Source organism: Salmo trutta, unplaced genomic scaffold, assembly GCF_901001165.1.
Source record: "Salmo trutta unplaced genomic scaffold, fSalTru1.1, whole genome shotgun sequence".
Taxonomy (NCBI): Eukaryota; Metazoa; Chordata; class Actinopteri; order Salmoniformes; family Salmonidae; genus Salmo; species Salmo trutta.
Window position 1 is genome coordinate 1,510,696 of NW_021822962.1, and position 16,840 is coordinate 1,527,535.

The window sequence follows — 16,840 nt, forward strand, 5'->3', positions numbered from 1 at the left end:
GGGTTGTGCTTACAGCCCAACACCGTGCAGGATGTTTGGCATTTGCCAGAGAACTCCAAGATTGGCAAATTCGCCACTGGCGCCCTGTGCTCTTCACAGATGAAAGCAGGTTACCACTGAGCACATGTGACAGACGTGAGAGTCTGGAGACGCCGTGGAGAACGTTCTTCTGCTTGCAACATCCTCCAGCATGACCGGTTTGGCGGTGGGTCAGTCATGGTGTGGGGTGGCATTTCTTTGGGGGGCCGCACAGCCCTCCATGTGCTCGCCAGAGGTAACCTGACTGCCATTAGGTACCGAGATGAGATCCTCAGACCCCTTGTGAGACCATATGCTGGTGCGGTTGGCCCTGGGTTCCTCCTAATGCAAGACAATGCTAGACCTTATGTGGCTGGAGTGTGTCAGCAGTTCCTGCAAGAGGAAGGCATTGATGCCATGGACTGGCCCGCCCGTTCCCCAGACCTGAATCCAATTGAGCACATCTGGGACATCATGTCTCGCTCCATCCACCAACGCAACGTTGCACCATAGGCTGTCCAGGAGTAGGCGGATGCTTTAGTCCAGGTCTGGGAGGAGATCCCTCAGGAGAACATCCGCCACCTCATCAGGAGCATGCCCAGGCGTTGTAGGGAGGTCATACAGGCACGTGGAGGCCACACACACTACTGAGCCTCATTTTGACTTGTTTTAAGGACATTACATCAAAGTTGGATCAGCCTGTAGTGTGGTTTTCCACTTTAATTTTGAGTGTGACTCCAAATCCAGACCTCCATGGGTTGATAAATTGGATTTCCATTGATTATTTTTGTGTGATTTTGTTGTCAGCACATTCAACTATGTAAACAAAAAAGTATTTAATAAGATTATTTCATTCATTCAGATCTAGGATGTGTTATTTTAGTGTTCCCTTTATTTTTTTGAGCAGTATATATTCTGAAGTATTACATTATTGGATGTGGGTACAATTGATTGAATAGCAGCAGCTAATACAGATGAAAGTACAATTACCTCACTGGCTGATCTAACCTTTGATAGATGTTTTAGAAGCCCCCCCGAATACGCCATACTGCAAAAGAGCATGACAGAACAGAGATTCCCACGGAACGGAAAGAATTCACTTATCCAATTAAGGATAAAACAAAACAACGTTCTCCATCACCTTCATGAGAAAAGATTGATGTTTACACGAGTGGTAGGAGTGCGGCAGCCAATCAGTGGCCTGGATTTCTCCCCGCATTTCTTTCTGGGAGGCGAACAGCAGACAGGCATTTGAGATTCTATATAGCGGGAGAATATAGTGTTGGCAACGTTCTTTCAACCTCCAACATTCCTCGACGTGCAGTTATGATTTTGTGGAATTGACAACAAAGAACAGTGGATTGGAGAAGGATTGAGATATCAGGTAAATGTGTTATTTTACAGATGCGGTTAAATGTTTTTTGGCAAAAGAACAGCTATTGATGTTGACAGTTTATTTGTTTTGGTGTGCGTTTATTTTGACACTGACACAGTCGGGTTCAATGCCTTTTTATAAATATCAAATTGATAGCAACAAATGTAAATGTATTTCAATATTTCATTGACCACTAAATGATGTTGTGCATTATATGCAGGAAGTCGCTTGATTGTCAAATATGCTTTCGTTTTTCCCTCATTTGAAAGCACTGGTCTTTTACGCCGTTTGGTTCTAGAATTATGCATTGCATAATGGTGTATCGTTTACTGAATTGTAGACGCTGTCAATAGTGTATACGCATATTCAATGTATTGCCAGGTATTGCGTTATGCACTGGCAAGTGGCAATAGAAGAGCGGCGACTGCAGCCTGTGCATGGTCACAATAACAATGGTCACGTGCCACTGTGGACTATTCCAGAGACCACTACTGGAGCATGAATCTCTGCACATTTGCAAGTTTATGTAACCAGTCTCGCGCATGAACTATGCCCATACTGCATTATACAACTTCCATACTGTCAACTTAAACAAAACCATAGTATAGTTTATGTCGCTTGTTGTCCCGACATTTTACATGTGTTGTTGTTACCTTCTCCCTACTACCTCTGTCAAGAGGTCAAGGTCCGTAATGGCATAGGAGATCCTCTTGAAACTGTAGGACAGATCCTTTGTATCGAACCCTGCCTTCTAAAGCAGGATTGTTACATAATGTAGCCTGGACAGCCTAGAAGGGAAAATAGTTGCAGGAAGCCTTTTTGGAATGATAATATTCTCATACATACAAACTACCGTAAGGATGCATGAATCCCACTTACACACTTATCTTCCTTGTGTATTCTGTTTCTATACTCTTTAGGCGTACGTCGATTTTATTGCGTCAAGGATTCTACCTATATCTTGTAACATGATGATCTGGTCATGTATGTTAATGGAAATGACCGGTGCTTGGCAGGCAGCACTACATGCGTTGGGCTTACATACAGTATCTAGTGTTTCACAGTCAGAGAGTTAAATGAGAGCATTTGCCAATCAGTCTTTACTTTTGTCGGACTCAAGCAGTATATAAGTAAAGCACTACTGTAATTAAAACGTTGACCTAATTGCAAACGTAGGTCAGATTCTACAAATAAATGGCCCAGTATTTTGTTCATAGCACTTCTGCTTTACATGTGCGTTAGCCTTGTTTATCGCCATATGTTGTATTAGGTACGCATGAGGAGAGAACGCAGTCACCCACTGACTATGCCCCAGATTTCTCTCTTGGCTCTAGGTTGCAGTGCACTCTGGTCCGAGAGCCACTGGATCCAGTCATAAACAATTACCCTCACGATGTAAATGAGTCATATTAAGGACAGGGTGGACTTATGAAAGGATATGTTTTTGGTAAAAAGCCACATTATGAAAGTGAAAGTCTGCATGGTCAGTGATAAAAGCCAAAGGGGTGGTCTAGTAGTCTAAGCTTTAAGCCTCCTCCTCTGGAACACATGTACGATGTACCGCTGTCAGCATGGGTTTGAATCCGGACGACTGCTCTTTAAGCCTGCTCTCTCCTACCTTTCACCACTTATCCAACATGAAAAAACTCCCCACTCTTTCCCCCACAAAGATGTAAAAAAGGCCAGAGAAATTCAGCTCTTGTAGTCCTCTTAAATCATTCAGGTAATTGTTGGTGTCATTGATGATTAGTAATTAGAGGACGCTGTCTGTATCTTATCAGCCCGCTACATTTTGAAATGTTTTAGTTTTTTAAATGTTAAACTTTGCCTCTCCCAGCCGAGTGATATCAATGAAAAAATGTGGTTACAGTTTCCACAATTGACTGGTGTGTACAGTAGTATGTCAAAGGGAGCCCACTTTGTTCTGCATTCCTGTTGAAGTTCAACACCTTCCACTCAGTGCTGTCGGATGAACAGGGCTGCACATCCCAAATGGCACCCTATTCCCTATATAGTGCACTACTTTTGACCAGAGCCCATGTAGTGTACTGCATAGGGAATAAGGTAGCATTTGAGTCACAGCCCAGGCCTCTCTCCATGACAGACAGGACCACTGCTGCTCTCATTGGGATCATTCAGCCAATGGGGTTGAATAAGGATCCTCTCTTTCATTACTCTGCCTTGTATCTTAATATGGCTTGTTGTTATGACCACAATAACAACTGAGCAGAGATATAGTCTAACATATTGTTTCTGAAGCACAATACATCTGTGTCTGACACCAGAGGGGGGACGGAGGGAGGGGGGACGGAGACACAAACTCTAGTGATGGGGAAGAAATCGATAGTTACATTTCGCAATATTATTTTTATACAATATTATATCGATATTTGACTCCAAGTATCGATTTGTAAAAAAGATTGACTTTTGTTTGTTACTGTAGGTGGCGTTAGCTAATGCTAGTCGGCTGTACCTGAGCCAAAACTCCAGTATTTTACTCCTACAGCTTGTTCTCCATCTTCTTCTTAAATAGTGAGCCAACATGTTTTCAGCACTTTCATTTCCCTAACTGATCAACACTACTTTTCTCATGGCTCTCTCTTGTCTCTCTGCAGCAGACATGGTGAGCAATATGTTTGGAACATCAAATCCCAATATGTATGTAATCATGAGAACGCAGTCAGCACCTAAGTATGGTGATAAAATCATATTGTGATGTCCCTGGCAATTCCCTGCCCTAACAAACTGCAGCAAGAGACACAGACCAACAACAGTGAGTGACTTCAGACCCATGGGCCAGTAGGGTGATGGTGTAATGCACTCTGGGATATATGGATGGATGGAGGGGAGGAGGGTTATGCGCCTAAATATTTTGCTGTGTCACCTGGAATTTTAATTTAAAAAAATTAAGGATTCTAGCTTTATTACCTCATATTTGTGTGAGCATACATTTAGGTTGCACACATGTTCCTTGTAAAATAGGTCAGCGTAGAGCCCTGTGTAAGACTGGGTGACCAAGAGTGTCACCATGGCAGACTGACTACCTGGATGTGGTAGAGAGGTTTGGTAGAGCTGTATACACAGGCAAGAGTTGTTGTCTGACTGGTGTACTCGGGTTAGTGGTACAATGGCGGACTGGGACTCAGATTGCTGGTGCTCTAGTGAAGACTGACAGACTCAGGATAGTGTGTTTTTAGCCTTCTGTCAATGTAGCCTGGGCCCAGATCTATGTTGCTTTATGTATGGGATTGGCAGTGCTAGTTAGAGCTGGGACCAGGCTACCCCATAATGATCTGGGACCAGAATACCACATAATGATCTGGGACCAGAATACCACATAATGATCTGGGACCAGAATACCACATAATGATCTGGGACCAGAATACCACATAATGATCTGGGACCAGAATACCACATAATGATCTGGGACCAGAATACCACATAATGATCTGGGACCAGGCTGCCACATAATGATCTGGGACCAGGCTGCCACCTAATGATCTGGGACTAGGCTGCCACATAATGATCTTACCAGGCTACCACATAATGATCTGGGACCAGAATACCACATAATGATCTGGGACCGGGCTGCCACATAATGATCTGGGACCAGGCTACCACCTAATGATCTGGGACCAGGCTGACACCTAATGATCTGGGACCAGAATACCACATTATGATCTTGGACCAGGCGGTAGACATGGCATGGTATGGCAGGGGTCATGGTGGTATAGAACTGGGTAGACTAGGGGTCATGATGATATAGAACTGGGTAGACTAGGGGTCATGGTGATATAGAACTGGGTAGATTAGGGGTCATGGTGATATAGAACTGGGTAGACTAGGGGTCATGGTGATATAGAACTGGGTAGACTAGGGGTCATGATGATATAGAACTGGGTAGACTAGGGGTCATGGTGGTATAGAACTGGGTAGACTAGGGGTCATGATGATATAGAACTGGGTAGACTAGGGGTCATGATGATATAGAACTGGGTAGACTAGGGGTCATGGTGGTATAGAACTGGGTAGACTAGGGGTCATGGTGGTATAGAACTGGGTAGACTAGGAGTCATGGTGATAGAACTGGGTAGACTAGGGGTCATGGTGGTATAGAACTGGGTAGACTAGGGGTCATGATGATATAGAACTGGGTAGACTAGGGGTCATGGTGGTATAGAACTGGGTAGACTAGGGGTCATGGTGATATAGAACTGGGTAGACTAGGGGTCATGGTGGTATAGAACTGGATAGACTAGGGGTCATGTTGGTATAGAACTGGGTAGACTAGGGGTCATGGTGGTATATAACTGGGTAGACTAGGGGTCATGATGGTATAGAACTGGGTAGACTAGGGGTCATGATGGTGTAGAACTGGGTAGACTAGGGGTCATGATGGTATAGAACTGGGTAGACTAGGGGTCATGATGATATAGAACTGGGTAGACTAGGGGTCATGGTGGTATAGAACTGGGTAGACTAGGGGTCATGGTGGTACAGAACTGGGTAGACTAGGGGTCATGGTGATGTAGACTAGGGGTCATGATGGTATAGAACTGGGTAGACTAGGGGTCATGGTGGTACAGAACTGGGTACACTAGGGGTCATGGTGGTATAGAACTGGGTAGACTAGGGGTCATGGTGGTATAGAACTGGGTAGACTAGGGGTCATGATGGTATAGAACTGGGTAGACTAGGGGTCATGGTGATATAGAACTGGGTAGACTAGGGGTCATGGTGGTATAGAACTGGGTAGACTAGGGGTCATGGTGATGTAGACTAGGGGTCATGGTGGTATAGAACTGGGTAGACTAGGGGTCATGGTGGTATAGAACTGGGTAGACTAGGGGTCATGGTGGTATAGAACTGGGTAGACTAGGGGTCATGGTGGTATAGAACTGGGTAGACTAGGGGTCATGGTGGTGTAGAACTGGGTAGACTAGGGGTCATGGTGGTATAGAACTGGGTAGACTAGGGGTCATGGTGATGTAGACTAGGGGTCATGGTGGTATAGAACTGGGTAGACTAGGGGTCATGGTGGTATAGAACTGGGTAGACTAGGGGTCATGGTGGTATAGAACTGGGTAGACTAGGGGTCATGGTGGTGTAGAACTGGGTAGACTAGGGGTCATGGTGGTATAGAACTGGGTAGACTAGGGGTCATGGTGATGTAGACTAGGGGTCATGATGGTATAGAACTGGGTAGACTAGGGGTCATGGTGGTATAGAACTGGGTAGACTAGGGGTCATGGTGGTATAGAACTGGGTAGACTAGGGGTCATGGTGGTACAGAACTGGGTACACTAGGGGTCATGGTGGTATAGAACTGGGTAGACTAGGGGTCATGGTGGTATAGAACTGGGTAGACTAGGGGTCATGATGGTATAGAACTGGGTAGACTAGGGGTCATGGTGATATAGAACTGGGTAGACTAGGGGTCATGGTGGTATAGAACTGGGTAGACTAGGGGTCATGGTGATGTAGACTAGGGGTCATGGTGGTATAGAACTGGGTAGACTAGGGGTCATGGTGGTATAGAACTGGGTAGACTAGGGGTCATGGTGGTATAGAACTGGGTAGACTAGGGGTCATGGTGGTATAGAACTGGGTAGACTAGGGGTCATGGTGGTGTAGAACTGGGTAGACTAGGGGTCATGGTGGTATAGAACTGGGTAGACTAGGGGTCATGGTGATGTAGACTAGGGGTCATGGTGGTATAGAACTGGGTAGACTAGGGGTCATGGTGGTATAGAACTGGGTAGACTAGGGGTCATGGTGGTATAGAACTGGGTAGACTAGGGGTCATGGTGGTGTAGAACTGGGTAGACTAGGGGTCATGGTGGTATAGAACTGGGTAGACTAGGGGTCATGGTGATGTAGACTAGGGGTCATGATGGTATAGAACTGGGTAGACTAGGGGTCATGGTGGTATAGAACTGGGTAGACTAGGGGTCATGGTGGTATAGAACTGGGTAGACTAGGGGTCATGGTGGTATAGAACTGGGTAGACTAGGGGTCATGGTGGTATAGAACTGGGTAGACTAGGGGTCATGGTGGTATAGAACTGGGTAGACTAGGGGTCATGATGGTACAGAACTGGGTAGACTAGGGGTCATGGTGGTACAGAACTGGGTAGACTAGGGGTCATGATGATATAGAACTGGGTAGACTAGGGGTCATGGTGGTATAGAACTGGGTAGACTAGGGGTCATGGTGGTATAGAACTTGGTAGATTAGGGGTCATGGTGATATAGAACTGGGTAGACTAGGGGTCATGATGGTATAGAACTGGGTAGACTAGGGGTCATGGTGATATAGAACTGGGTAGACTAGGGGTCATGGTGGTATAGAACTGGGTAGACTCGGGGTCATGGTGGTATATAACTGGGTAGACTAGGGGTCATGGTGGTATAAAATTGGGTAGACTAGGGGTCATGGTGGTATAGAACTGGGTAGACTAGGGGTCATGGTGATGTAGACTAGGGGTCATGGTGATGTAGACTAGGGGTCATGATGGTATAGAACTGGGTAGACTAGGGGTCATGGTGGTATAGAACTGGGTAGACTAGGGGTCATGGTGATATAGAACTGGGTAGACTAGGGGTCATGGTGATGTAGACTAGGGGTCATGGTGGTATAGAACTGGGTAGACTAGGGGTCATGGTGGTATAGAACTGGGTAGACTAGAGGTCATGATGGTATAGAACTGGGTAGACTAGGGGTCATGATGGTATAGAACTGGGTAGACTAGGGGTCATGGTGGTACAGAACTGGGTAGACTAGGGGTCATGGTGATGTAGACTAGGGGTCATGGTGGTATAGAACTGGGTAGACTAGGGGTCATGGTGATATAGAACTGGGTAGACTAGGGGTCATGGTGATGTAGACTAGGGGTCATGGTGGTATAGAACTGGGTAGACTAGGGGTCATGGTGGTATAGAACTGGGTAGACTAGGGGTCATGGTGATATAGAACTGGGTAGACTAGGGGTCATGGTGATATAGAACTGGGTAGACTAGGGGTCATGGTGGTATAGAACTGGGTAGACTAGGGGTCATGATGGTATAGAACTGGGTAGACTAGGGGTCATGGTGATATAGAACTGGGTAGACTAGGGGTCATGGTGGTATAGAACTGGGTAGACTAGGGGTCATGGTGATATAGAACTGGGTAGATTAGGGGTCATTGTGGTATAGAACTGGGTAGACTAGGGGTCATGATGGTATAGAACTGGGTAGACTAGGGGTCATGGTGGTATAGAACTGGGTAGACTAGGGGTCATGGTGGTATAGAACTGGGTAGACTAGGGGTCATGGTGGTATAGAACTGGGTAGACTAGGGGTCATGGTGGTATAGAACTGGGTAGACTAGGGGTCATGATAATATAGAACTGGGTAGACTAGGGGTCATGGTGGTATAGAACTGGGTAGACTAGGGGTCATGGTGGTATAGAACTGGGTAGACTAGGGGTCATGATGATATAGAACTGGGTAGACTAGGGGTCATGGTGGTATAGAACTGGGTAGACTAGGGATCATGGTGATATAGAACTGGGTAGACTAGGGGTCATGGTGGCATTGTACCACACATTCTGTTCTGATTGGCTGACAAGGCCACATTCAAGAGCATTTGGCTGGCTGGGACTGATCTAGATGGAGAGCAGATGGGTTCACCACAGCATGCCCAGTCAGGGAGGGACACACAAACACACACAAACACACACACAGGCACTCATGAATGCTTGAATAAAACAAACACAAGGGTGCCCGCTCACAAGCAAACATGCACTCGCTCACTCACTCACACACACACACACACACACACCTCATTGTTGTTAAGTGTGTGGTATTCTCATAATTTTTACGATTGGCTGTCTGCTTATTGTCTTGTGCTGACTATTCCCCCTCTCTTAAGAACAGATAGAATGTTCTTACCATGGCATGTTGTGTTGCTATTAATAGCAGAGTTCAAAATGGGCCAGTTTCTATAGTAAAGCAGTCATCTGTAAGCAGCAATGCATGGCCAGAAGGAGAGTATATGTAAGCAGGCAGTCATCCAGTCACTGATTTATCTCTTGAGATCTGGACTTAACCAAATGGTTTTTTTCCTTTGTAGTGGGACAGGAAACAGGCAGGCCTAAGACAGAGAGAAGACCGTACTACAGACTATCTGGCCAATGTGTCAGTATGGACTATACGCCACACTGTTGGGGGTTACTATGCCCAGTGCCTGGTTAATGCCATGGTAATTAACCTTTCATATACAGTAATGAAATCCTCTGTTAGATCCAAGCCACACCAACTGTCATTTCTGACCTTTATAATTGATGTAATAGATTCATCACTGTAATCCAATCATCATCAATCATATGATCTTCCAATCATTTTTTACATTTACATTTTAGTCATTTAGCAGACACTCTTATCCAGAGCGACTTACAGTAGTGAATACATACATTTCATACATTTATTTCCATACTGGTCCCCCATGGGAATCGAACCCACAACCCTGGTGTTGCAAACACCATGCTCTACCAACTGAGCCACACAGGACAATCATAACATGTTTACTAAAATGTAAGGTAATAATATATTCTGTATTCACAGCCATGGACTAAATGAGACTTAAAGCTGCAATATGTTCCTTTTTGGGTGACCCGACCAAATTCACATAGAAATGTGTGTTATAGATCTGTCATGCTTTTTGAAAGCAAGTCTAAGAAGCGGTAGATTTGTTCTATGTGAGCTTCTCCTTCTTAACTTTCATTTTTGCATCTTTTACTTTAGGTTTTGTACACCAGTTTCAAACAGCTGAAAATACAATATTTTTGTTTATTGAAAATATATTTCACAGCGGTTTAGATGGTAGAATGATTCTCTACACTAGCTTGTTTTGTCACATCAACTGAAATAGTTGTCAGGGCACAAAGGGTGCCACAGAGCACTCTATCGTAGGGATGAGGGTGTCACAGAGCACTCTATCGTAGGGATGAGGGGGTCACAGGGCACTCTATCGTAGGGATGAGGGTGTCACAGAGCACTCTATCGTAGGGATGAGGGTGTCACAGAGCACTCTATCGTAGGGATGAGGGTGTCACAGAGCACTCTATCGTAGGGATGAGGGTGTCACAGAGCACTCTATCGTAGGGATGAGGGTGTCACAGAGCACTCTATCGTAGGGATGAGGGTGCCACAGAGCACTCTATCGTAGGGATGAGGGTGTCACAGAGCACTCTATCGTAGGGATGAGGGTGTCACAGAGCACTCTATCGTAGGGATGAGGGTGTCACAGAGCACTCTATCGTAGGGATGAGGGTGTCACAGAGCACTCTATCGTAGGGATGAGGGTGTCACAGAGCACTCTATCGTAGGGATGAGGGTGTCACAGAGCACTCTATCGTAGGGATGAGGGTGTCACAGAGCACTCTATTGTAGGGATGAGGGTGCCACAGAGCACTCTATCGTAGGGATGAGGGTGCCACAGTAAATAAACAGCCTAAAGGCTTCCACAAACACAAGTATGTGCACGGAGGGAAGTCAAGTCTGTCAGTACATGTAGATGGTTCCAGAGAAAGTGGAGTGAATTTGCTGGGAAAGTCTTGTTTGGCAGGATACAAGCTGAAACAAGATTGTGTGAAAGTTTCACATAGATCATCCAAGGTCCTGTACCACTAGTAGCTGGAATGCTGGGATATCACATTTGATTGGTCATATACACATATTTAACAGATGTTATTGGTCAGATACACATATTTAACAGATGTTATTGGTCACATACACATATTTAACAGATGTTATTGGTCACATACACATATTTAACAGATGTTATTGGTCACATACACATATTTAACAGATGTTATTGGTCACATACACATATTTAACAGATGTTATTGGTCACATACACATATTTAACAGATGTTATTGGTCACATACACATATTTAACAGATGTTATTGGTCACATACACATATTTAACAGATGTTATTGGTCACATACACATATTTAACAGATGTTATTGGTCACATACACATATTTAACAGATGTTATTGGTCACATACACATATTTAACAGATGTTATTGGTCACATACACATATTTAACAGATGTTATTGGTCACATACACATATTTAACAGATGTTATTGGTCACATACACATATTTAACAGATGTTATTGGTCACATACACATATTTAACAGATGTTATTGGTCAGATACACATATTTAACAGATGTTATTGGTCAGATACACATATTTAACAGATGTTATTGGTCACATACACATATTTAACAGATGTTATTGGTCACATACACATATTTAACAGATGTTATTGGTCACATACACATATTTAACAGATGTTATTGGTCACATACACATATTTAACAGATATTATTGGTCACATACACATATTTAACAGATGTTATTGGTCACATACACATATTTAACAGATGTTATTGGTCACATACACATATTTAACAGATGTTATTGGTCACATACACATATTTAACAGATGTTATTGGTCACATACACATATTTAACAGATGTTATTGGTCACATACACATATTTAACAGATGTTATTGGTCACATACACATATTTAACAGATGTTATTGGTCACATACACATATTTAACAGATGTTATTGGTCACATACACATATTTAACAGATGTTATTGGTCACATACACATATTTAACAGATGTTATTGCGGGTGTAGCGAAATGCTTGGTCATGTCACTTGTTTTATTCATGTGTGGAAGAGAGAAGCTGTTAAACTCTTTATGTGTACTCTATAATACAGTTCTTTGTTTATTCCTGAAGTTGGGAGTTCAGTAGTTGAATAGTTGGTCACTAGATCTGTTTAGGTTTCAAGGGTAACTGTTCAAATACTTACCAAGTTAGATCTCTAAGTTTGAGCTGTAACAGTTAACTTAAGAAGTCCCAAAAGTCACCCTATTCCATATACGTATAGTGTACTACTTTTCACCAGGGCCCTATATAGTGCACTACTTTAGACCAGAGCTCTATTGGCCATAGTCAACACTAAGTCATGCACTATATAGGGAATAGGGTGTCATTTGGGATACTGTATTGGCCAGAGTCCTGGACGACCCATGCCAGCACCTCAACCCCCCTAACACCAACGGTAGCACCCAGCGACGTCACCCACCATGTGTGTATGTGTGAAGAGACGGCCATGGGACTCAGAGCCAGACAGAGCTGTCATAGTGCTGTCACAATGGCTCCCCAGTGTCCCTCGTTCTCAATGACATGATTGATAGACATTAATTATCGCTTGTTTTCCCTGTAAGAATGGACCTGTGAAACGTAATGCCCTTACTCAGGGTCCATCTGGGGTTTTCTGTACTTAGAGTTCATTTATGTGCTTGATTTGAAGCTGTGTCTTGTAAACAAAACCCCTGTTTTGCCACCCATGGTGCCGTACCACCCATGTAGTGCTGAAGGAGGCTGGGGGTGCATTGAATGACAACAACTATCCAGTCTTCACTCCTCTATATTTTTGAAAATTAGAGTGACAGTTGAAATCAGTTGGAGAAGAAGTTTAAATCTTCTGGAATATAAAAGTTGTCTGTCCGTATTCTGGACCTCTAGATAGATAACAGAACTGCTGTCTGGGAGCAGTCAGAACTGACAAGCTGCGTGTGTGGGGGGGGACTTTGCTGTGGTGTACTTTGCCATGGCAACACGGGTTCTGCGAGGCTGCTGAGTGGTTACTGTAGTTCACCATGGGAACGACTTGGTGAGCGCAGTCCTTATTTACTTCAGTGGTACAACATTATCAGTAAGTCATCAGTATCTTTCTAAAACAAAGCTTTGTTGAAAATCTGATACCTGTCATTGGTTACTCTTTTAAAATCTACACAAGGTATTTAAATGAGACGTGTAACATGGAATAAAATACCTGTGTGTGTCTTTATTAATGTAGATGTGATCTGTGATCCAGGAGTGTTTTATGCCGTGTTTATCTGAATGCCGCTTGTCTTGCTGTGTGTAGACACAAATGGTGATGACGATGATGTGTTTGAAGAGGGCTCCCGCTCCTCAGACTGACTGAAAGCATCTGGAGAGAGAGGCTGTGTCCCAAACGGCACCCTGTTCTGTATAGTGCATTACTTTTGGGACGCAGCCAGAGAAAGACTGTTGTAAAACAAGCCCTTAACAGGAGAGGGGCTCGGCTATAGCCAGCCTTTAAAAAGGAAGGCAGTCAGGTTTTATCAGTTGGGGTGAAGAAATGAGAAACAGGAGGTAAGACAGCTGTGGCAGGACATGACTTTGTTGTCTGTTAGGGTTTTAACTGTAATACTGATTACTGAACAATACGGTATGTATTTGTTTTTAATCTAAACTAGAAGTATTTAGGTTACACTATAAGGTGTTATTTGTATTGACATGCTATTACTAGTTTAGTGCTTTGGATTTGGTGCCAAGTACATAATGAAATATGTCTTCATCCCAAATGGCACCCTATTCCCTATATAGTGCACTACTTTTGACCAGAGCCTTATGGGTAAGTAGTATCCTATATAGGGAATAGGGTGCCGTTTGGGACGTGGTTGTTATCACTGGATGGGTCATAAATATGTGGACAGTAGAAGAAGGGTGATTAATAAGTCTGAAGCCCTCACAATGTGAAAGTAGGAGCATAATAACAGTAGGAGCACTCACAGTCCCGTACTTTGCACTTTGCTTTCAGACTTTGATGAACAATGGGCTATCACTTTTTCCACTTTCGTTCTTGTCCACACACACACACACACACACACACACACACACACACACACACACACACACACACACACATAGAGAGAAAGACTGTGAACATCACGGTCACTTTCAATGTTCATTGAATCTTTTTCACAGCACAAAGAAACTAAGAGAGCCACCTAGTCCAAGCAGTGTAGTGGGGGAAATCAACTACTGCAGCGCCATGGCTGACCCAAAGCTGGCTGACCCAAAGCTGGCTGACCCAAAGCTGGCTGAACTAAGGTAAGTAGTCACAGATAACTCTGAATATGCTGTTGTATCATCATCAATGCCCAACATTTCTTCAATCAGTCTGCCTCTCTCTAAACTGTTCTATCACCTCACGATCACAGTGAAACACAGCAGTTTGAAACAGTAGAAATACTGGCTGTGTGTGTGTGTGTGTGTGTGTGTGTGTGTGTGTGTGTGTGTGTGTGTGTGTCTGCTCTTGAATACCAGAGATCTATTAATAATCATCACCTCCATGCCAGAACACTTACGACATCTGCCCATTCACAGTCAGCCTGGGCTCACACCACTGACAACTAGCTGAGCTAAAGCTCTGCCTCCAGCCTCCTGCCTCCAGCCTCCAGCTAGCACACTGAGTTAGCGGTGAGAGAGAGAGAGAACCAGAGCCAATGAAACAAGCCTTGGGTTAGAGACAGTGTGTTTTCACAGGGGAACAAGAGGACCCAAGTCAAACCACTACAGCTATCTGTACAGCTGTCCTAACATTGTCCCCAGGCTAAGCCCTTGTCCAAAATGGGACCCTATTCTCTACATAGTGCATGGCCCGTAGGGTCTGATGAACAAGATTAGAGCTGCCCCTACAGTCATCTCCTTCACCTACAGTCATCTCCTTCACCTACAGTCATCTCCTTCACCTACAGTCATCTCCTTCACCTACAGTCATCTCCTTCACCTACAGTCATCTACTTCACCTACAGTCATCTCCTTCGCCTACAGTCATCTCCTTCACCTACAGTCATCTCCTTCACCTACAGTCATCTCCTTTGCCTACAGTCATCTCCTTTGCCTACAGTCATCTCCTTCGCCTACAGTCATCTCCTTCGCCTACAGTCATCTCCTTCGCCTACAGTCATCTCCTTCGCCTACAGTCATCTGCTTCGCCTACAGTCATCTCCTTCGCCTACAGTCATCTCCTTCGCCTACAGTCATCTCCTTCGCCTACAGTCATCTCTTTGACCTACAGTCATCTCCTTGACCTACAGTCATCTCCTTCACCTACAGTCATCTCCTTCACCTACAGTCATCTCCTTCACAGTCATCTCCTTCACCTACAGTCATCTCCTTCACCTACAGTCATCTCCTTCACCTACAGTCATCTCCTTCACCTACAGTCATCTCCTTCACCTACAGTCATCACCTTGACCTACAGTCATCTACAGTCATCTTCTTCACCTACAGTCATCTCCTTCACCTACAGTCATCTACAGTCATCTCCTTCACCTACAGCCATCTCCTTCACCTACAGTCATCTCCTTCACCTACAGTCATCTCCTTCGCCTACAGTCATCTCCTTCGCCTACAGTCATCTCCTTCGCCTACAGTCATCTCCTTCACCTACAGTCATCTCTTTGACCTACAGTCATCTCTTTGACCTACAGTCATCTCTTTGACCTACAGTCATCTCTTTGACCTACAGTCATCTCCTTGACCTACAGTCATCTCCTTGACCTACAGTCATCTCTTTGACCTACAGTCATCTCCTTGACCTACAGTCATCTCTTTGACTTACAGTCATCTCTTTGACCTACAGTCATCTCCTTGACCTACAGTCATCTCCTTCACCTACAGTCAGGATCACAGCATGATGCAATAGAGATGAGAATTCCCCTTTTCTGCTCCAGACCTGTTATGTCCCAGTCCACCTGTATTAACACAGTGGTTTAACACAGGAAACACAGAGCTGGAATTATGTCCCAGTCCACCTGTACTAACACAGTGGTTTAACACAGGAGACACAGAGCTGTTATTATGTCCCAGTCCACCTGTACTAACACAGTGGTTTAACACAGGAGACACAGCGCTTTTATTATGTCCCAGTCCACCTGTACTAACACAGTGGTTTAACACAGGAGACACAGAGCTGGTTTTATGTCCCACATACTTACAGATTTACATACTGTACATGAGTTTTCACATAAACAGGAAAACCACACATCCTGGCTCTTCAGCTAATAGTGTCGGTCTCTTTCCTCTTCCTCAGAGACAGCATGGCAGATTTTACAGTTCAGACGGCCAAGCACACCAACCCTCCAATCTCCTCCACTCCCCTGCGTCCACCCAGCGAACAGCAGTCCAAGGACCGGGCCTCCAAAAGGCTTTCCTCCGAGTCCAACGGGACCAGCGAGGGTGGGGCAGGGTCGCGGACGCCCGTGGAGATAACCGCACTGGAGGAGTCGTTCCGGCGCTTCGCCATCCACGGCGACACGCGTGCCACAGGAAAGGACATGCATGGCAAGAACTGGTCCAAGCTGTGCAAGGACTGCGGCGTCATCGACGGAAAAACTGTCACCCTCACGGACGTGGATATCGTCTTCACTAAAGTCAAGTAAGGAAAGCTTTTCTAGTAGACTGTGTCCCAAATGGCGTAGTAGAAATCTTGCAGCCCAAATGTCACCCCATTCCCTAAATAGTGCACTACTTTTGACCAGAACCCTATGGGCCC

General features: G+C 44.6%; 1 protein-coding gene across 3 annotated transcripts in view; it reads left to right on the forward strand.

Moving 5' to 3' along the window:
- The first annotated feature begins 1,221 nt into the window (after positions 1–1,221).
- The window catches only part of LOC115187616 (tubulin polymerization-promoting protein-like), a 37,656-nt gene continuing 22,037 nt past the window's right edge, over positions 1,222–16,840 (forward strand). Inside the window, exons 1-3 of one of the 3 annotated variants that reach the window (XM_029746588.1) lie at positions 1,222–1,402; positions 14,266–14,391; positions 16,379–16,723. In XM_029746588.1, coding sequence (XP_029602448.1) covers positions 14,333–14,391; positions 16,379–16,723 — 404 coding nt within the window. In that variant the 5' untranslated portion in view covers positions 1,222–1,402; positions 14,266–14,332. Of the gene's footprint in view, positions 1,403–2,117; positions 2,248–12,899; positions 13,651–14,265; positions 14,392–16,378; positions 16,724–16,840 lie in introns of those variants that run through there. The other 2 variants (XM_029746589.1, XM_029746587.1) reach the window with 2 other exon arrangements.